At 38.3% G+C, this 20,222-nt stretch overlaps 4 protein-coding genes across 4 annotated transcripts in view; 2 read left to right on the forward strand and 2 right to left on the reverse strand.

The window, feature by feature from the left end:
* The window catches only part of LOC129808713 (SKI family transcriptional corepressor 2), a 24,342-nt gene extending 12,857 nt beyond the window's left edge, over positions 1–11,485 (reverse strand). Inside the window, exons 1-3 of the mRNA XM_055858496.1 lie at positions 10,572–11,485; positions 8,747–9,322; positions 8,228–8,626 (exon numbers count right to left, since the gene is read on the reverse strand). Coding sequence (XP_055714471.1) covers positions 8,228–8,626; positions 8,747–9,322; positions 10,572–10,667 — 1,071 coding nt within the window. The 5' untranslated portion in view covers positions 10,668–11,485. The remainder of the gene's footprint in view (positions 1–8,227; positions 8,627–8,746; positions 9,323–10,571) is intronic.
* A 1,253-nt stretch (positions 11,486–12,738) lies between these two features.
* On the forward strand, positions 12,739–15,411 carry LOC129808718 (uncharacterized). Its single transcript, XM_055858502.1, has 3 exons — positions 12,739–14,011; positions 14,114–14,823; positions 15,049–15,411. Exons 1-3 carry the CDS (start codon positions 13,525–13,527, stop codon positions 15,379–15,381), a joined length of 1,530 nt encoding a protein of 509 aa, XP_055714477.1. The 5' UTR covers positions 12,739–13,524; the 3' UTR covers positions 15,382–15,411.
* A 241-nt stretch (positions 15,412–15,652) lies between these two features.
* Positions 15,653–17,385, reverse strand: LOC129808720 (zwei Ig domain protein zig-8). The gene is made up of 5 exons (XM_055858504.1): positions 16,932–17,385; positions 16,655–16,773; positions 16,341–16,551; positions 16,012–16,275; positions 15,653–15,939 (listed from the first exon to the last, which is right to left on the reverse strand). The coding sequence occupies exons 1-5, from the start codon at positions 17,038–17,040 to the stop codon at positions 15,749–15,751; spliced, it is 894 nt and encodes a 297-aa protein (XP_055714479.1). The 5' UTR covers positions 17,041–17,385; the 3' UTR covers positions 15,653–15,748.
* Positions 17,386–17,522: 137 nt separating this feature from the next.
* Positions 17,523–19,815, forward strand: LOC129808719 (procathepsin L-like). The gene is made up of 3 exons (XM_055858503.1): positions 17,523–18,215; positions 18,298–18,545; positions 18,633–19,815. The coding sequence occupies exons 1-3, from the start codon at positions 17,913–17,915 to the stop codon at positions 19,123–19,125; spliced, it is 1,044 nt and encodes a 347-aa protein (XP_055714478.1). The 5' UTR covers positions 17,523–17,912; the 3' UTR covers positions 19,126–19,815.
* Positions 19,816–20,222: the final 407 nt, after the last annotated feature.

The following is a 20,222-nucleotide window of genomic DNA, read 5'->3' on the forward strand; positions in this document are numbered from 1 at the left end:
TAAAATATATGGACACAAATTTGGATTATTGAAGAAAATTTGTCTAATGTGGAGGCAATTTCTTCAATATTCGTTTCAATATGGATGACTTTTCTTCCATATTGTCTTTCAATATTGTTCACCACTACACATTGAGACAAATATCATCAAATTATTCTTCCATAATCTTATTGAAGTGCAATATGGAAGAAATGGTCGATATCAAGTTCATTAGATATTTTTTTCAATATATTAATTTTCGTTTTCACGCATATTCGAATATTTTGTGTTGCAGAATATTCGAAAAATATTATTTGTCGATTTTGGTGCAAGTTTAAAAAGAAAAAAGTGTGTTTCAGGGAATGTGACTTCCTAGTGGAATTCACCCCAGTTTTGGTGAAAGTTTTTGTTCAGATGTAAACTGGGAGTAGTTTGTGCATCTGGACATGGATTGAGGCTTCTGAGACAAAGCAGATCTCAATCCCAGCATCCAGCTGGAGAACAGATCAAGGTGAGGAATTGAATTGGGATGGAAGTGAGACATTCTATTGCATTAGCAGGTCCCGTGACTTTTTTAGTTGGAACACAACCCGTGGTTCTCTTCAATATAAACCTACACGCCGGCAGACAGACAAAGAATAACGAAAATATATCCGGAAATATTCCGCAATTTTTCTTCTTCTTCCTTTTTAACGGCCATCATTCAAAAACCGCACTAGCGATCGTAATGGCAAATAAGCAAAGCTATCAAAATTTGTCTCGAGTAAGCGAAGTCTCACACCCGTTACCTAATGGTTGCCTCACGGACGGTTATTTCAAATCCCAAAATTTTATTGCAAAAATTGACGAAAATATACTTAATGAGATGAAAAGAATAATTTTTTCACAAATAATAAATAATTTTAAAGGCCTCAGCTGAAAATCACATCGTAAATTTTTTTTTGTTCTCAAGAAAACTCTTGTACAATTTATCAAAAATGCAGAATTTTCGGTCGGGAGTATGTTTAATACTGATATTTAATCCTTCTCTATAGACAGCATACCCTCGCGGTATTTATATATAAAATATATCATGAAAATCGTGATTATAAATTCTACCAAGTTGATAAATAATTTCAGAGAAAATATTCCAAGTCCATTTTGACAGAAGGACATCTTGAGGAAAGTCCCGAAAATTCATAAAATTTTCTGAGGAAATTCTACAGAAAATTCTGCAGAATTTCCAGAAATGCAATTTTTCCGAGAATTTTCCTTCGATATTTACCACAATAAAAAAACAGTTGAATTTGAAACTGTTATACAATATTAGTGACATCTGTCTGTCATTGTGACGGAGCTTTTTTTTTGACATTTCTTGGCGCCACTTTGAAAGAGACGAAACTTTTGTCTCTTTCTCTAGTGTTGTCAACGCCATTTTTTGCGATGGCATTTTTTTATTTATCTTGAGGAAATTGACCGCAATTTCCTCAAGATAAACGCGTGGAGACCGCGGAAAAATTAGCATAATCGCGAGTGGGGACTCCCGGGAGTCCCAGTGAAGTGGGGAATAAGCGTAAAATGCGTGGGAAGGGTTTTAATTGGACATACTTTGGTTGTATCCATCAGTGAGTGAGATAGAAAGTGTGGTGAAAAATAGGCAACAAAGGCAATTTTCCCGGTTTTTCCGGGTCAATTGCCTTGTGGCAGGCTCCGGGGGGAGCCCAATTCAATCTGGGAATATAAAATCAAGTGAGAATAGTGAGTTTTGTGTTGAAAAGTGCTCCCCTAACTTAATGGTGTAAAAGAGAAAGAAGGTGAAGTGAGGAAAAGTGTCCACAGGCAATTTTCCCGGTTTTTCCGGGTCAATTGCCTTGTGGCGGGCTCCTGGGGGAGCCCATCGACATCGGGGAGAAAAAATAAGGTGAAATTAGTGATAAGTTTAGTGCAAAAGTCCATCCCAAACTTATTGGGGTTTTCCAGGGATTTTCCTGGGAATACCGAGCATTTTCCTCCGGGAAAATGCTTAAAGTAGATGGATAGGGTAGTGTTGAGTGGTTTTGGGGCGTCCGATGTTCTCGTGGCGCCCCAAATTGGACGGAAATAGGCTTCCGGAGGAGATAGCTTGCTTCCACGCATCCGGAAGCTTATTTCCGTCCAATTTGGGGCGCCAGAAGGACATCGGACGCCCCAATATCACTCAACACTACCCTATTTGTCTACTTTGAGCATTTTCCCGGTGGAAAATGTATGGTATTCCAAGGAAAATCTTCAGGAAAATTCACTAGAGGCTCCTTTTGGCTTCCGGGAGGGGGCTGGAGGCCGGGAGGAGCCTCCAGCTAATGTGTGGTGACATGTGTAGTGTTCTTGGGGCGTTTGGTGCACTTACGGCGCCCCAAGTGAGTGTAAAAAGTGTCTCCGGAAGGAGAGAAAAGCCTCCTCGGCGAGGCAAGATGTCCGGGAAGGATATAGCTGTGTCCGGAGGCACCAACTGGGGACGCTGGGACAACGGGAGATTCTGGAGGATGACCCCAGTAGCTCCAGCAAGGATCTCCAAATAGCCTCGTAAGTTTTTTTTCCCATTTTTTTTTGCATGGAAAATTCGAAATTCAGTTATAGTAAAGCCATGTAATTTCGATGATTGCAAAACTCGGATGCTGCGATCGATTTAACTCCGATAAATCCACTTAAAATATAATTTATATTTTTATTTTCATAATTAATCACTGCAGTAACATAATATAACTATTCTACTTTAAGAAAAACCAAAAAAATATTTCATTAGTCCAAAAACAAGCGTTAAAGTTGCACTCTATTAAAAGCATCGGAATTACCTCTCTCTTTACTATACTCACAGAGCAACATTTAGTGGCTTTTGGTGAATTTTCCTAAAATTTCCTTTGGATTTTCTTCTTGTTTTAGACATCGAGCAGCAGGAGCGGAAGTTCAGCGAGGCTACAAGGTTAGTGTGCATGCCACTGAGGGAATTTCCACTGGCATTTTCCAAGAGAGAGGTCCACCACATTTTTAAATGCGACCTTGTTCATATGGTGGAAAAATTCTTCAAAATGTTCTAGATTACTTTTAACTCTTTCCGGACCACAACATATCCAGCGAACGATTTTCAGTAAAACTCACTTTATTGTAAGTCTTAGTGGTCAAATATGATACTTTTGTAGAGAAAGAATTTTCTCCGCCACTGGGAAATTGGAAAACTCATGGGAACTCTCGTCCCCTAAAGAACGCAAAGGATACAAACTTGGACAAACTTCAATTTTCCAAAAGCCAATAATATCAATTTTGTGAATTATTTTTACGTGTCAAATGACTCCTTTACAATGTTGATCACTAAAACAAGAAGAATTATTGACCAGTACCTTGTGGGATGTCCAGGAAGTGCTAAAAAGGACACCCAGCTCCTGCTTGCTAACAGATTCCTCAAAATATTTCACAGAATAACACTTTAACACACATTTCTCTCAACAGGATGTTATTGCAGACACATTAAGCTTTCTCAAGAGCCAAAAAAAAACACTTCCTGGACAATCAGAATTCACCAAAATCTGGAAGAATAGGAAAAACTTCCCCGAAAGCAAATCTCCTTCGTTGCCAAATGTCAAAATTATCGGCCATATTGACAAAAATTTCGCTCCCGCTTGAATTTTCTTACAAGGTTGGTGTCAAAAAGCAAATGGCGGGCATTGGCGGGATAACCTTACATTTGACCTCAAGATTCTTGCGGACGAGAATTCCCATCAAGTTTGAACAAGTTTTTTGAAAATTTAAGAAAAAATTGTTTTTCGAATTTATGTAATTTGTAATTGTTAGTTATCATACTTATTGGCCCCGAGAGGTTTTTCCTTATTCGGGTCTAGAAATATGAAAAAAGTCACAATATGTGCAAGGAAGCAGAAAATCGAAAATTCACGATTTTTGACCAAGAATATCTTAGCTCGGGAGTTAATTGGGATATTGCAAAAAATATCCTAGATTTGGACATCCTTATAGTTTGTAATCATCCACAAGAATCAGAATTTTATCGATTCTAAATAGTCTAAAAAAATTATTCTTTCCATGGGTACCCAGAGTCCCAAAGGAGACGAAAGAGTTAAGTGTATCATTTTCTCAGTAAAATTTTAACTTGTGTTAGGCTAGTTTTTTTTTAATGAATTATTGATAATTGATTTTTTTTAATTAATGAAAAATCTAATAATCTGGAGATTTTCCTGTGGCTTTTGATTGAATTGGTAATTTAAAAAACGGAATAACTTTCTCTCTGCAGAAAATTCTGCAGAATTTTCATACAGCGATCGGATCCACCTTTAGAACAAAATTCTGCAGAAATTCTGAAGAATTTTCGGCAGTTACATTTTCAAATCTGACGAATTTCTGCAGAATTTGCCGGGTGGGCACCCGTCAATGTTGTCATTCTGAGATAGAATACAGTAGACTCTCTCAAATTCGGGCATATAGGACCGAAATGTCAGCCGAATTAGACAGAAATTCGGGCGACATGTGCATATAGGTATTGAGTGTACACACTGATATATATCGTAAATTGCATGAAAATCCCTCAATAATGCAAAATCACATCAAAACTAAGACAAACCATGCTAAATTTGAGCATATTTGATTCATTTGATATTCATAATCAAACTTGAAAAATGACAACAAACTTTTTTCAAATGTAACTGCTGCCCGAATTAAAAAGTAGCCCGATCTTAAAAGAGCCGAATTTGCGAGAGTCTACTGTAGTATGGAATGGAACCGTCCAAATAAAATTCGTAAGAATATCTAAAGATTTCTCGGCAGATTTTCGGCAGAGGTGCAGATATTTTCTGCAGAAATCTGAAAGATATCTGACGAAATTATTTGACGGGCAGCTAATGGTGTCAGCCGGGTAGGGGAGTTTTTACAGTGCTGTCTCTCTATATGCACACTCTCTATATGCACAGCTTTTGTGTCGGTTGCATTCAAAATCAATTTGTTTACATTTTGACAAAGTAATAAAGAAAATTATTTTCTTCGTAACTAATTTTTCTTGTTTTTAATTTTCTTAATTTTATTTTTTCTGTCTCATATTTAAATTAACACGGGAAATTCTAGAACAATAAAAAAAATGATAATTTATTAAAAGAAAAAAAAGCGTTGGGAATTTCAAAAAAAGTTGTGCATATTCAGAGAGAGAACTGTCAAAAAAAGTACCCAAACTGTGCATACAGTAGAGTTCCTCAAATTTGAACTCCTCAAATTTGAACGACAGTTGAGTTCAAAATGTAAAATTTGAGGTTATGTGAAAATAGTTTTGCGTGGAGTGCCATTTTTCTCTGGTATTTCCTCAATATTATTGTTTTATATTAACTTCCGCAACAAATTTAATTTATTTCACAATAAATTACATTGATATATTCTCTAAAGTTGTTTATCTTAATTTACAGAAAGTGGATTTCACATGAATTCCGTTACGTTTTTGAAAATATCGTTCAAATTTGAGGAGTGAGAAATGTCATCTATACCCCCCAAATGTTCAAATTTGAGGAACTCTATTGTATAGCGAGACTGCACTGTATAACGCAAATTAAATTCAAATTATACCTACAATTTAACGGTCTTTGTGTTAATACATCATAAAATGAATAAATATTCAAAAGCAAAATGAATTCATTGACTATTCGAAGATTATACATACATAATTTTAATTAATTTATTTCCATGGCCGAAATTACACTCAAAGTGGCCGAAATTAGATTCTGGCCGAAGTTTGGCACACTTCCCCAATATATTAGCCACAAAATTGTTTCTCGCCAATTTTCGTTTTCATTCCTGTATGTTTATAATTTGGTAAACTTCTTTGGTTCTTTCTCCTTGACTTTTTCCCCAGGGATGTCATTACCGGAGCTATTTTCCTGTCTTGCTCCTTAAACCCATCAATTCTGTGTCGATGGCACGTGTTTTGCATCAGCTAGTAAGTTTAGTAAAAGTTTTTCTTTTTTTATCTTTTTATTTTGCACAAAAAGACAAACGATCCGTTTAATATTTTGGAGAAAATAGCAAGAGGGGGCGAGAGAGAGTGGTGCTGTCGTGCGTGAAAATGGAGTGTGGAAAGTTTTTCTATGGTATTTTCCCAATAGAAAATAAAAAACAGAAAAAGTCAATGATGCAGTTTTTTTCGGTGGTAAATAGTGCCCTCTAGAGGCTTGATTTATTGCTTTTCCCTTGGGAAGTTGCCACCTTTAAGGCGTGCCACGCCCCCTTTTTGTTGTTGTGTTGTTGCACTTGCTCAGTGGAAAATGTCATGTGGAAATCTATATAAGTGGGGGAGGGGAGGAAAAAGGCCAAGTGAGTGGGTGGAAAATTGGGACAATGTGAGGAAGAGAAAGTGAGACACGCGCCAATTGGGATTACAACTAATAATCAATTGCGCAATTCAATTAAAAGCCGCTTATGGTAATCAAATACAAGTGGTGCAGGAGGGTGGGCATGAGAGAAGTTCTCGTTGGTAACATTTTCCACATATGTCAACATTTCTACTTTCCGCTACTTTCCCTCCTAAATAAAAGTATCTTTTTTTTGTCAGTGTGGATTGCGTTTTTTTTCTTTCTTTGGCGCCAATCTAACCAAAATCTCCGACAAATGGCTCAGTTTTGTCGACATCAGGGGGGTATCGTAAGATAAGGATTAGTGTTGAGGAGTTAGTTCTTATTGGATTATCTGAATAATTTTGAAGTTTTAGGAAATTTTTCTTTTTAATAATAGCGCCCCTAGCGGTTATATATCGAACCTTCGATATTAGGAGAAGATATCAATCAAAATATTTTATTCTCGATTGTACTACTTTCGTTTCTTTTTAACTGCTCGAACTCCAAGAGAGAGAGCAGTTTTCACAATCGACTTTTTTTTTCAACTTTTCACCATCCTAGCTGCTAAACGGTAAGAGATATTGACTTCCGGTTTTCGGTGACCCCCCCCCCCCAGAAGTCAATACATTCTATCTAACTAACTTACTCAAATTACCCCCCACCCCTTCTAACCCCTCCAAAAAAAAAAACATGTTTTATGACCTTGTAAAAAATTGACCCTGACGATTTCCTTCGTTTTTGGATATGTTATGGAGGTTCAGCTGAACATTTCGTCCTTTGACATCTATCACCGGAAAATTCGCCATCTTGAATTATTCAAGGCTAAAGCCTAATTTTCACCCGATTTGGTCAATTAATTAATTAAAAGGTTAATGATTTTTTGAAACCCTCTTCTAGAACAAGTTTTAACTTCAAGATGGTTTTGTGGTGAATTATAGACAAATTTAAGTTGAAAATAATTTTTCTTCACTATTTGAACTTTATTTCTTTCCTATATTTCAAAAAAGCAATATTGGTGATCCTTTTATTCCTCTTATCACATGAATATAATATTACTTCATCTTAATATTTTAACTCAATGTTTTACTTGTGGTAATATCAAGAAATTTTCACAAAAAAAAAACAACATAAAACATTATTAATAAAAGAAGAATCTTCTGGAAAAAAACCTAATTTTCTGTGTTTTACTTTTCCTGAGATTTCAAAATATGTAACCTGGTGACACAAAATACTGTCTGGCTTTCCCTTTAGTATATTATGCGTGGTCTAGAAATCGTGAATAAGAAAATAAACAAAGATTCACCACTGTTGAATAGTTGAAACTTTTAAAGCCGTGCAATATTTACCTCAGACTGGTACACAGCGCCTCTATCGGAAAATCAAATAGCAAAATTCAAACGAATTATTTTCTCAAGTTGATGGTCAAACAACGCGGAAATCTCCAAGGCATTTCCAACGAGTTTTAAGAGATTTCTTCCATAAAATAAATCAAAGAGTCATGAAGGAGAATTTTATGAAACAATTCTATAAAATTATTTGAGAACAAATTATTGTTTCAAGGCTACTGGTCAATGATTTTGAAAATGTCTTTTTCTCGGTCAATTTTCCATCTAGAGATGGTTATTTGATGTTTTATAGACAAAATTTAATTTAATATCAATCTGATATGCATTCGAAAATTTTGCAAAACGACTTTTTACGTAGAGCTCTTTCTCGGAAGTTCGAGCAGCTCGCAAAGCCTCGGACGCTTTGACACCCCTTTTTAATTGGAGCAGCATAAAAAGTATAAAAATGCTCTGAATATTTGAAAATACTGTAACCTTAAAATATGGCTGAATATCAAGGGAAAAGCGCAGAATAATCCACTTTACTGTCTAATGTCAATTTAAGTATATTAACAAATATAAACTTACTTGATGTTCTGAGTTATCATCCTCAGTGGATTCAATGTCAACCATTTCATCGTCTGAGCTTAGTGGTTCTTTAAGGGCAGGAGGTGGCGCCACGGGTCTAAAGGCCGATGTAGCGGCAGCACAGAGGAGTCCCTTCGGCGGTGGAGGGGCCGCTGCGGCCGCATGGTGGAAGAGGAGAGCACTGGGACGCTTGAGCCAGCCATGGAGGGCGTACGATGGTAAATGGAAGGGTGGTGCTTTTGGTGGCCACTGCCAGTCCATCATCAGGGTTCGTGCAAATGGGGGTGCAGCTGTGACGTCAGCTGGTGCAGCTGGTGGTGGCGTTGGAGCCTTTGGGCGCTTTGGACTGTGAGCCGGAGCTGGCATTAAACGTTTTCGTGTGCCACCATTGAACATTGCCTATACATAAAATGGCAACAAAAAAAAATCTGCTGAATTTGACTGTTATGCTCAAAAAAAGAACCAATAAAAAAATTACTAATTGTTAGATGTTATAAGTAAAAAGTGCAAAAATCTTACCTTAACATCCTCCCAGGCATGAATAACCTCCTCAGGTGGTGTTCCGGATAGTCTCATGTGACGGCGCCAAGAGTTAAAATTGGCCGCATCTGGCTGAACATATTTATCTTGAGGTGACAGTCGATGAGAGTGGAAGATGAACTTATTGGGGGAGAAGAAGAGTCCACAGAAGGCGCACTTGATACATTTGGCGCGAGATGAATTGTATCTGGCCGGTAGGAAGCTACCACGGCAACCCCAGGCGCATTCATGGTGAACCGTAAAGGCAAAGTCATCGGGTAGGCGCGGTGGACTATTGTCACCGAGAAAGGACTTACACAGTCTCTCAGCTTCACGTCGGGTTATCATGCCACATCGCCGAGATGATACGGGCATAGCACCGGCCCTCCGAAGGATCTCCAGCTGAACCGGTGTGCACTGGACACAGGTAATGCCCAAGGCAACACGACGATTGTGGATCTCGTTGTAACTGAATTGTTTGAGGAGGGTATTGCTGATCTGGGCCAGGCACAGACGTTCCTGTGCCTCAATGAACAGGGACACAATGGGGATACCATACAGCAGAACCGTACCCACCTGAACCAACAACGAACAAGGACAAACTCATTTTCCCGCCGAAAAACAATTTTCTAAGCTCTCAATCTCAATGTAAATAAATGTAATAAATTGTTTAAATCTATTCTAAATTTATCTGGCTACAATAATTCTTTCCGAGTTTGTTAAATGTTTCTTATTAAAACACATTTTGTTTTCACTATTATATGTTTAGCAATGCATTTCACATTTTAACAGCGCGTTGGAAAGCTGAGAAAAATTCTCTAGAAATGTTCTTAACATTTTATTAAATTTTCTGTAGTAAGAAGCGATCAGAAAAGTCAATCAAGCCCAAAAAGAAATTTTTTCGAAAATCATTTGAGAACTGTTTTCCTTTTGATAGTTCGCGAAAAATCATTTTTCGCCCGTTTATGACGATTGGAGGTTTACTGAAAGAGTGAGGTAAATCTCGAGAATTTCCATCGGTAAATGTCAGTAAATTTTCTTGATGGAAATGCGCGGAAAAGCCAATCGAAAATTCAAAAAAAAAAAAAAAATTTGCACAAGAGCGATTCATATTTGAAAATTCATCAAAAATCCATTTCAGTCCGTTTTTGATGATTGTACGTCCATTGAAATGGTGGAAAAATTCTTGAAAATATTCTATAGCACACACTTTGCCAGCTTTTCTTTGTGGATGTGCGTGGAAATGCTCGGTAAATATAATTGAAATTTTAAGAATAATTGTTTAAAAAGCGTTTTCTGTAAAAGGTTTTTTATACAATTTTTCTTCAAATTTTAATTATATTTACCGAGCATTTCCACGCACATCTACAAAGAAAAGCTGGCAAAGTGTGTGCTAGAATATTTTCAAGAATTTTTCCACCTTTTCAATGGACGAACAATCATAAAAAAAAACAGAATGAAATGGAAATTATTCAAGAGGCGCTTTTCTTTGGCAAAAAAATTGGAAAATTGTTCCAAAAGCCAAAATTCTCCATATCGACAAGATCTTCGAGTTTTAATTCAAGATTTTCATAATTAATCCATTTTAAACCCGATTTATATTAATCTCGATGGATCTGCAAGGCCAAGTGGATTTTCCAGAAAACTTTCCTCCAGAACAAAGGACATTTTCTTTGAGAAAATCAGTAAAAAGGGGTTATAGACCTTCCCTTTGAATCTCCTTGATAAATGTCTGTTCAAAGTTTTTGGTTAGGTTTTCAACGTATCTAATGAAAGCTGAGAAAATTGTTTTTCTTTTGCGGGAAATTGGGCGTAGAGTTCGTACCTGATTAGCCTTGGGCTGTTGTGTGGATGTTTGCAATTGGATTTGATTGGAAATTGGCGATTGTGGCGCCTGAGGTCGTTTTCCTGTGCTATCCATTTTCTTTTATAATTTATTTTAAATTTCTTTTTTAGTCCATTGCCCACAAATTGGAAAAACAAATTTGAGCTATTTAGGAGTTTTTCCAGCGAAAAGAATCACTGATCTAAATCACTTGAAACACTTGAAACACCTTTTTGGAAATTTTGCACTGATTTCACATAACTACAGGAGCAATGCACTGACCCGTAAATCGGATAAAAAACACCCCGAAAATTTCTTTTTTTAACTGCAGATTCCTTTGAAATCTGGGAAAAAGTGACAATTGTGACGTCGCGAGGAGATTCAGGACAAAACTGAGGTTGAGTACTTTCGAGTGTGATTTGCTGGAAGAGATGAAAATGGGCGGAGTTTAGGATTGCCCCTGGTGGGCCGCAACAGGCATCAAAGGGCGGTGACGATTTTGCCTAGTGTTCGGCGTATCGATTGCGCTCCTTTCCCGCCCTCAAACAAAAACGAAACCTACAAAAATTGTCCCTTTTCTATATTTGGTGTCAACGATAATTAAGTCGTGATCTTTTGGCTGTGCGTGCGACAACCTACCCTCCCCCCCCCTTCCCAAAAAAAACACACATAACATACCGACAACAAAAATTAAATAATAAAATAAAAAAAAGGGAACTATATTGAATTACCATCAGTTCAATATTTGATTGTGGCTTTCTCACATTCACCCCTCACTTCTTGCTAATGTCATTGAGTTCATCAAATTAATTGGAAATTGTGATTTTAATAACAAAATAAAAAAAGAGGGGGTGCCACCATTTCATTACCTTATAACCCAAACCCTTCAATGCATAACACTTTGGTCATTTTTGTTTCTGATGCAGCCTCAGGGCCATCCAATTATCCATAATTGACTTGTTTTTTTTCGCATGCCACGTGGCACAGAGGACATTAAGATACACTGACTTTTTCTTCAATTTTCCCGCATCGAACTTCATCTGAAATTCTCATCGAGGCAATAATTTTGGAAATATAATTTTGAGAAATATTACATTTTTGCTGCAAATTACAAGCCACGCAAACGAGCAAAAGAAGTTACGGCAAATGCTGATTATTGAAAATTTTGTATGGAAATTTGTCGTAACTTCCCCAAAAATGGAAGTTACGACAAATTCTGATAAATTTTTATTAATTAAGGGCACTTATGATAATTTTTATTTAAAATAATTTTTATTGGGCTTATACAAGTTTCTCCTGGCATAGGCTATCATGGTGGGGGGGCGATCACCCCCGGGCGCTGTAAAAATATGGGGCGCAGTAAGGCTACCAAAAAAAATTAGAGGCACTAACTAAAAGATTAAAGCGCTATAAAATGAAGACTTTTTTGAAAACAAAAGCTCCTAAGGTGCCAAGAAATTAGAAAGAAAAACATTCAGTGATATAAAAAATTAATTTAAATTTAGGGCGTCTAAATAATTAGGGACGCCAAGAAATTAGACGGTGAAAACTTAAAGCGTTAACTCTTTCGTCTCCTTTGGGACTCTGGGTACCCATGGAAAAAATAATTTTTTTAGACTATTTAGAATCGTTAAAATTCCGATTCTTGTGGATGATTACAAACTATAAGGATGTCCAAATCTAGGATATTTTTTGCAGGATCCCAGTTAACTCCTGAGCTTAGATATTCTTGGTCAAAAATCGTGATTTTTCGATTTTCTGCTTCCTTGCACATATTGTGACTTTTTTCATATTTCTAGACCCGAATAAGAAAAAACCTCTCGGGGCCAATAAATTCGAATAACAATTCTTTCTTAAATTTTCAAAAAAACTTGCTCAAACTTGATGGGAACTCTCGTCCGGAAAAATCTAGAGGTCAAATGTAAGGTTATCCCGCCAATGCCGCCAATGCCCGCCATTTGCTTTTTGACAGTAACCTTGTAAGGAAATAACATAATAATAATAAATAAATAAAAATATAATAATAATATAATAATAAAATAATATAATAATAATTCTTCTTGTTTTAGTGATCAACATTATAAAGGAGTCATTTGACACGCAAAAATAATTCACAAAATTGATATTATTGGCTTTTGGAAAATTGAACTTTGTCCAAGTTTGTATTCTTTGCGTTCTTTAGGGGACGAGAGTTCCCATGAGTTTTCCAATTTCCCAGAGGCGGAGAAAATTCTTTCTCTACAAAAGTATCATATTTGACCACTAAGACTTACAATAAAGTGAGTTTTACTGAAATTCGTTCGCTGGATATGTTGTGGTCCGGAAAGAGTTAAAATATAAAGACGCTCTAAGAATAAGGACGTGTATTAAAAATAGTGCACTCACAAAATAAGAGCGCCGCAAAATTATAGTGTGGTGAAGCCAGTCATAAGCCTAGAAGATCAACTTAAATATATATAAAGGTGTGATTTGTGATTCTTTCATTCAAAAATTCGGATTGTAGGCAAAATAGAGGAGAACGTGGAAAAAAAAAGAATACGTTTTGGCGGGAAAACAAACGTGTCGTTAGGAGGATGTGACAGAAGTCACACGTCATGACATCTGTAACATCCTTTTTGATGGGTGTGTGACTGCATCAAGGTACCACCAGATGGCGGTACAGAAGTGCATGCGCACTCAATAATTGTCACAAGAAAGTGAAGGAAATGGTACAATAGAGCAGCCATTTATCCTGTTTTCGTCCTGCCATTTATGCTATTTCTCACAAATACAGATAGACGCAAAATAACAGAAAAACGAAAAAAGAATAATTGAAAAAGTTTGTACAGAGTGTGTAATTTGTGGATTTTGGGAGTGCGTGAGTGTGTTCACGGGAAACACACACGGGGAGACCACTTTGTGTGGTGTTTTTGTGTGGAGGGTTTGGAGGGGTTGAGGTGCGGTGTATTTGCACATGCCGACCCCTGGTGAATCCCAATCCACGCAACAGTGGCGCCATCGGGCATCGGAACACCAACTGGCACTAAGAGGCATGGCCACCAAGGACGACAGGGAACATCAGGTGCATATCCTGCATCTATCGCCATCCAATTACACCAGTAGCCCCATTCAGACTGGTGGAGGAGCCAGTGGTGGAGCTGTTAAACGCATCACGGAGCACATTCAAGCTGTTGGAGAACCAAGGATGAAGCGTCTTATTGTGCCAAGCAGTGTCTCGGGCATCCATCAACCGGTCAAACCGGGAAAATTTCTCATTCACAGCAATCTCAAGCTTGTGACTTCCAGGCGTGACACAACAGAGACTACAGCCAGTCACGCACGAGCACTGATGAGTAGTGTAGTGAAGACAGCAACTGGCACCACAACTGCCATCTCCAGTGGAATTCCCATTCTAACAGGAATTCCCATTCTAACAGCTGTCACGTCCACGGATACAAGTAGTAAGTATCTTATAGGCGTTTTGCGATATCAACTTTTTCTATCGAAAAACAAAATGGCGGCTTAACTGAGTCATCGTCTAATTTGTTTCTATTTTGGCGCAGGAGATGACCGTCGACCAGCGAATATTGTGGTAAAGAGTCTACCACGTGGCGTTCATGCTCTTCAGTTGCGCAACACAGATGCCACCTATCTTATACCCGTCACATGTCCCGTCACCTTAGTACCCCGAACCACTGCACCATCGTCAGTTCAGGTGGCGGCTCTGGCACGACCCAAGCCCGATCCAGCCCTTCAGGAACAATTACTAGAATTTGATAAGGTGTGCAAAGAAGTAAAGGAGCGCAGTGCACCTGTGCGCAATCACAAGCGTACCGGATCAGTATCAAAGGCAACAACAGCTTCCAGTGGCACCACCATCGATGCTGGTCAAAATAGTCGAACAGATGAGGAGCACAAACATGCCAAAATTTATGCCATTCTGGCGGAATATCACAAAAAATTGGCCAATTCTCCAGATTTGAACAATAAACCAGCGCCCAGGAGACGATCAGCGCCACCACAGGGCACCACTGTGGTGGCAACAAAACGCAAAAAAGTAACAGCTACTGCTGCTGCTGCTGTTGCTAAGGTGGCAACCCCAAAAGAACCACAAACAACAGCAGCAGCACCATCTACCAGTGCTGTTGTCAACTATGTGAGCATAGTTAGGCCACTTAGAATTGCTCTGGGATCATCTCAGCGTCTTGTAGCACTGTCCGGAGCCGCTTTGCCCACCACATCAGCCACTCTGGCACCAAGTCAGACTCATCAGGTAAGAGACATTCAAGGTAACTTTTTGCAGATGGCACTACTCTAGGATTGGAGCGAGTGTAGCGCCACAGTTTTGGGGTGGGAAAACTGTGTTTCGTTGCAGCGCCATCACACGGTGGCCACTCACATTTTTGGCGCACAATTTGGGCGCCAAAAATTCTGTTAATTATTGACATTTGATAGTTTAAACTGCCATTTTTTTGTTTGCCTCTTTCTATTCCAAAAGTGCCCTGCAAGACCAAAAGTTCTGGTTTTGGAGAAACCATCGGGTCAGTATGTCATTAAATCGGTGGCTGTGAACCAAAATGGAACTGGAGGAGCCCCCAAGGTGTCGCAAAATGAACAGAAGGACACCTTTAGGCAGGATATTGTGGCAGATTGTGAGGATCTTGGTGTTGATATACCAAATGCCAGTGATCTATTTCCCGAAGCTGATTACTTGCTGGAGGAGTGTCTGGCACCCACGGATTTTGGAGCGGAGGAAGTCATCGAAGCGCCCCCTGCAGATACGGTCATCAGAACACTAACACATGATCGACAACACATGGCGCAGCAATAAATAAATAACTTAAAAAAAAGTGCAACAATACTCATCATGTGTTTTTTTTTCTTACCCTAAATTTAAATAATAAATAATAATAATGGTGGCAACAATAGAGGAACTTAGGCCTTTTCGCAAGAGGAAACATCCATTATTATTTTTGTTTTCACTGGATCACTGTATTCGAACCCGGAACACTTGCATCATAGAGCGAGTGCTCTACCACTTCACCGATTGAGTGCCCTTTACCTAAAATTTGGAGGTTATGAAGAAAAAAAATAATAGGCAGTTTTTCATTTTAAATTATTTTCTTTTAATGTTAATTTCTTTTTAATCTAACTTTTTGTTTGTCAAATGACGTGTGTGTGTGTGTGTGGAGTTGTTTCTATTGAGCGGTAAAAGATGCCATTTGCACCCAGATGGCGTTGGTGTGATATGGGGGCGCCAGTGATAGCAGTAGAACGCCCAGGACGCAGAGAGTTGTGGTGGAAGGGCAGGGCATAGCGCTGCTGGTCTGCATGGCTGCTGGATGTTCGCCATTGAGAACATGAACAACAACTGAAGCACTAACAGCCCCTGAAAAGTAGGCAAACAGACAGAAAATGTAAGTGAAATAGAGGTTAAACTAAGATAGCGGTACGCAACTACCAGCTGGCTGACAAGTATAATTGCCACTGTCACGTAGCGCTGCTCGTGTCAGCATCAAGCGACTCGTCGTGCCAGCATCGGTTTTTTCCGTTTCCAACGAAATGCCCCCTCTCGCCGAATCGAAATCAACAACGGCCGAATCGTGCAGCCAGGCAATTGAGGGAGCATGGACATTGACAGCACATGCCAGTGAAATTGTGCTGCCCTTTTTCACATGGACTTCAGCCGATCCGAGAATTTTGGCCCGTGCTGCCGCCATTAAATCTGTAAAATGATATACTTCACACTATAGTTATCGTTATCACCAATGACAATGATATTAAACTAACCTGTGACATCGAGATGGAAGGCCATGTTGATTTTGGGCTCAGTATTAACTTGACATTCGTAGATGCCGGAATCACGACGCTGGGCGTACTCAATTCGCAAATTCCAGTCGTCGCTGTTAGCCAGATGCTCCACAGAGAACCTCTGGTCGCTGGTGTAAGTGAATGTGTTTGAGGTTAGGATGTGAAGATCTCGTTTTCGCATCCACGATATCTTTTGAAAATATCATCAAAAAATAAGTCAATATTGGACACACTCTCTCCACAGAATTAAATTTACACCACCAATCATTGAAAAATCAAAACAAACTATTTACCGTTCTATTTCCGCGATTTCTCACACGACATTTCAATATGGCCGTCTCATCGACAACCGCTGTCACATTTCTCGATGACACATCGTCAAAATATGGTCGATCCAGCACAATGGCGCCACCTGTCCAGTAAAGAGTCAGGTTAGAAAGTAATAATACTATCTTTTATCTGTCAAAACTTCTCAATCTATTATCAGGTATTATGTATATAACATTTATATGAATGTATACATATAAATATATAAATGTATGTATATATGTTTTTTGTTCTGTCACTTACTGGACACTGGAAGACTCCAAATGGTGCAAAGGTGCTGAAAATGGTAGAGACAGGAGATAATGATGAAGTATGCGACATTATGTCGCTCACTGGAGTTTATTTGGCTCATAAAGGCGTCTCATTGGCAATTGTCCTCGATTCTGTATCCACCAGCCACTCTTTCTCTCTCTCTCACTCTCTCTTCATCAACTACATCTCACTTTTCACTTCACTAACATTTTCACTTTTTTACCAATTTTTGCACAAACAGATGATAAAAATAAACAATGAAAAATAGAAGAAAGATGTCCAGGATAATGACAATTGGTTCAATTAATGAGAAAACAGCGTGAAACAGGAATATACTTTTGCTAAAATATACAAAATCACCAATAATGGCTCTATGGCGTTATGTTGACTCGATGCTGCTCCTGCAGCTACTGACAAGGATTCGGGTCTTTGGCGGTCCTTATTTGCGATATCCCCGCCAATGGCAGCCATGCGCATTTCAGCCTTCTACAACGTAAAGAAGGATGCTCTATGCGTGGCACATTTCCATTGGAAGTCCATCAGAAATCCGAGGATTCATGGAAATATCTTACACATGGTCCTTCGTTATCCAGCTGACGGCGGACAAAATGACATTGAGATTTTTTGAATCTGAACAACGGTTTTTATACAATTGGCGCCATATTCAAATGGCATGCCAGGTGGCGCCAATACTTCTAATATGGGCGCGCAAAGCTCATTGATATTACACTTCCCTCTTTGAGGGCGACGTCATGCTCTAACCTCACAATTTTTTTAGCGCCAAAAGTGTTCTTGTTCTTCTTTGTGGAAGGGCAAAAAAACAGAAGAAAATCTTTAAAAAAAAATGCATGAAATAGTTAAAAGAGCGCGGGGAAAAGAAGTTGGAGACTCCATGAGACATGAGAATAACAAAAATTTGGCGCGAATGCAAAAACACCCCGTCAAAAATGGCGTCGACTTTGAAGAAAATAAATGCAGACTCAGCAGAAAAATTCGACAGAAGATCGTGGAAAGAAAAGAACAAAAATTTCTGAAATGAATGTGAATATTGTGGTAATTTTGGTGTTATTTGTGGAAATTTGGGGACAAGATGAGACAATTTCCAGCTGGGAGGACTACAAAAGGATTTTCAATCGAACGTATCGAAGGCCTTTTCGCGAGAGGCGCTCCCGAAAGGCTTTTGGTGCCAATTTGGAACTTGTTAATGCTCACAATCGTGCATTCAGCAACAATGAAACAACATTCAGAATGGCCATAAATCAATTGGCTGATCTTGTGAGTGATCTAATAATAAAAAGAAAAAATTCATCTGCAAAAAGGGGAAGAATTTGTAGAAAATAGCACATTTCATTTGCAGAGTTCCCATGAATATCTTGTGAGATACATTCGAATGACATCAAATGAAGTTCCGGAAGATGAATTGAGGGAGCATGTGGCATCATTTGGGCATCAACCAGACATTCCGGATGCAATTGATTGGCGCCAAGAAGGATTCAATACACCTCCGGACAATCAGAAATCTTGCGGTTCATGCTATGCCTTCAGCATTGTCCACAGTATCGAAGGACAAATCTTCAAAAGAACGTCTAAACTCATTTCATTGAGGTATACCAACAACTAACAAAAAAAAATTATGTGGCCTAGAATACAAAAGTTAAGGATGATAGACTATTTTTTGTTGTGAATTTTCAGTGAGCAACAAATTGTGGATTGTAGCGGTGGCGCTGGGAATCATGGATGTGCTGGAGGTTCTCTGCGGAATACACTGCGCTACTTGGTGTCATGTGGTGGACTTATGCGACAGCAGGACTACCCGTATACCGCCAGCGAAGGCAAATGTCACTTCTTGGCGCCACTATCTGTGGTAAATGTCAGCAATTGGGCCATTTTGCCCAGTGGCAGTGAAATGGCACTGGCTGTTGCTGTTGCAACTGTCGGACCAATTGCTGTCAGTATCAATGCATCACCGAAGAGTTTTCAGCTGTACGGTGATGGTATCTACGATGATCGTCAATGTTCGGCCAATTCCGTCAATCATGCGATGCTCATTGTCGGCTACACGCCCAATTACTGGATCCTCAAGAATTGGTGGGGAGAACGATGGGGAGAACATGGCTACATGCGATTGCAGCGCCATCGAAATCTCTGCGGAGTAGCTAATTATGCAGCATACGCCATTGTTTAAAAACTTTTCACTCGCTCACTCATAATTACAAAACAAAAATTCCAGTACCCAGCGAGCACCAAATGCTAAGCTTTTTCAAATCAGCTTTAAAAATATATATTTTCAGCTGAGTTTTGCTGACCTTGAAGTTACACTAGCGATCGCAGCGGTGATTAGTCAAAGTTATTCTTTTTCCCCAAATCGAGTGAGAGACTTTAATGCACTTGGTTTTTGTCTTTGCTGAGTTTGCCGGAATTGAGTAGAAGCTAAGGTTAACCCTTTTCATTATTACAATTTTATGATTCTTACAATAACCACATTTGACATTAAAAAATAAAGCAAAAAATTTAAAATTCACAAAAATTTAAAAAAAATCATATTTATAATATCGCTCCTTGGAAATTACAAGGGGCCAACTCAATCTGAGCCATTTTTCATGAGACAGCATGAATGATTCAACTTTGTATAAATAATTATCTCAATTAAGTATGTTAATAAAATTAATTTAATTCTTTCCTATTTGTATGAGCATTATTATAAACATCGAAACATACATATTTTTACCTTTCAAAATATGACACGGGATCAACTTGCTTGAGTTAGTCCCTTGTTTCACAAAAATTTGAACGATAAATTTATTTTGTGCCCCTTGATTTCAAATAAAACCGCGCAAGCAATAATAAAGAGTAAAATTTTGATAAACTTTTCTAATAACGAAATTTATTGACTCATAAGTATCATCTGAAACTTTATTAAATTCTCTGTCTGAGTGCATTAAAACCTCAAAATCGCCAAAAAGGAGTTGGCCCCTTGTAATTTCCAAGGAGCAATATATTTTGAATAATATGTATTCTTAAACCTTTTCCGACCAATAAATTTAATTTTTTGTCTAATTTTATCAAAAAAATATTGTGAATTTATTTATAAAAACAATATACTACACCTAAATTAAAATTGCATTGCCAAGAATTCTTGTCCGCTGTGATTTTAGAAAATTAATAACCCAAGAAATTCTTGGGAATTCTCAAAATATTTTGATATTTAATGAATTCTAAATTCGAGAAATATTGAAAAAACTTCGGAACCTCATGGAAATACCTTAGTAAAACAGAGGTGTG

The sequence above is a fragment of the Phlebotomus papatasi genome, chromosome 5 (assembly GCF_024763615.1).
Source record: "Phlebotomus papatasi isolate M1 chromosome 5, Ppap_2.1, whole genome shotgun sequence".
Classification (NCBI taxonomy): domain Eukaryota; kingdom Metazoa; phylum Arthropoda; class Insecta; order Diptera; family Psychodidae; genus Phlebotomus; species Phlebotomus papatasi.

What these genes read in the sequence shown, in the direction of transcription:
- LOC129808718 (XM_055858502.1), top strand. Translation starts at nt 13,525, where the DNA reads ATGCCGACCCCTGGTGAATCCCAATCCACGCAACAGTGGCGCCATCGG. An exon ending in CACGTCCACGGATACAAGTA is followed by an intron (nt 14,012 to 14,113) that starts GTAAGTATCTTA and finishes ATTTTGGCGCAG; the next exon opens with GAGATGACCGTCGACCAGCG. An exon ending in CACCAAGTCAGACTCATCAG is followed by an intron (nt 14,824 to 15,048) that starts GTAAGAGACATT and finishes CTATTCCAAAAG; the next exon opens with TGCCCTGCAAGACCAAAAGT.
- LOC129808720 (XM_055858504.1), bottom strand. Translation starts at nt 17,040, where the DNA reads ATGAGCCAAATAAACTCCAGTGAGCGACATAATGTCGCATACTTCATC. An exon ending in CTTCCATCTCGATGTCACAG is followed by an intron (nt 16,276 to 16,340) that starts GTTAGTTTAATA and finishes ATCATTTTACAG; the next exon opens with ATTTAATGGCGGCAGCACGG. An exon ending in TTATACTTGTCAGCCAGCTG is followed by an intron (nt 15,940 to 16,011) that starts GTAGTTGCGTAC and finishes CCTACTTTTCAG; the next exon opens with GGGCTGTTAGTGCTTCAGTT.
- LOC129808719 (XM_055858503.1), top strand. Translation starts at nt 17,913, where the DNA reads ATGCAGACTCAGCAGAAAAATTCGACAGAAGATCGTGGAAAGAAAAGA. An exon ending in TAAATCAATTGGCTGATCTT is followed by an intron (nt 18,216 to 18,297) that starts GTGAGTGATCTA and finishes TTTCATTTGCAG; the next exon opens with AGTTCCCATGAATATCTTGT. An exon ending in TCTAAACTCATTTCATTGAG is followed by an intron (nt 18,546 to 18,632) that starts GTATACCAACAA and finishes GTGAATTTTCAG; the next exon opens with TGAGCAACAAATTGTGGATT.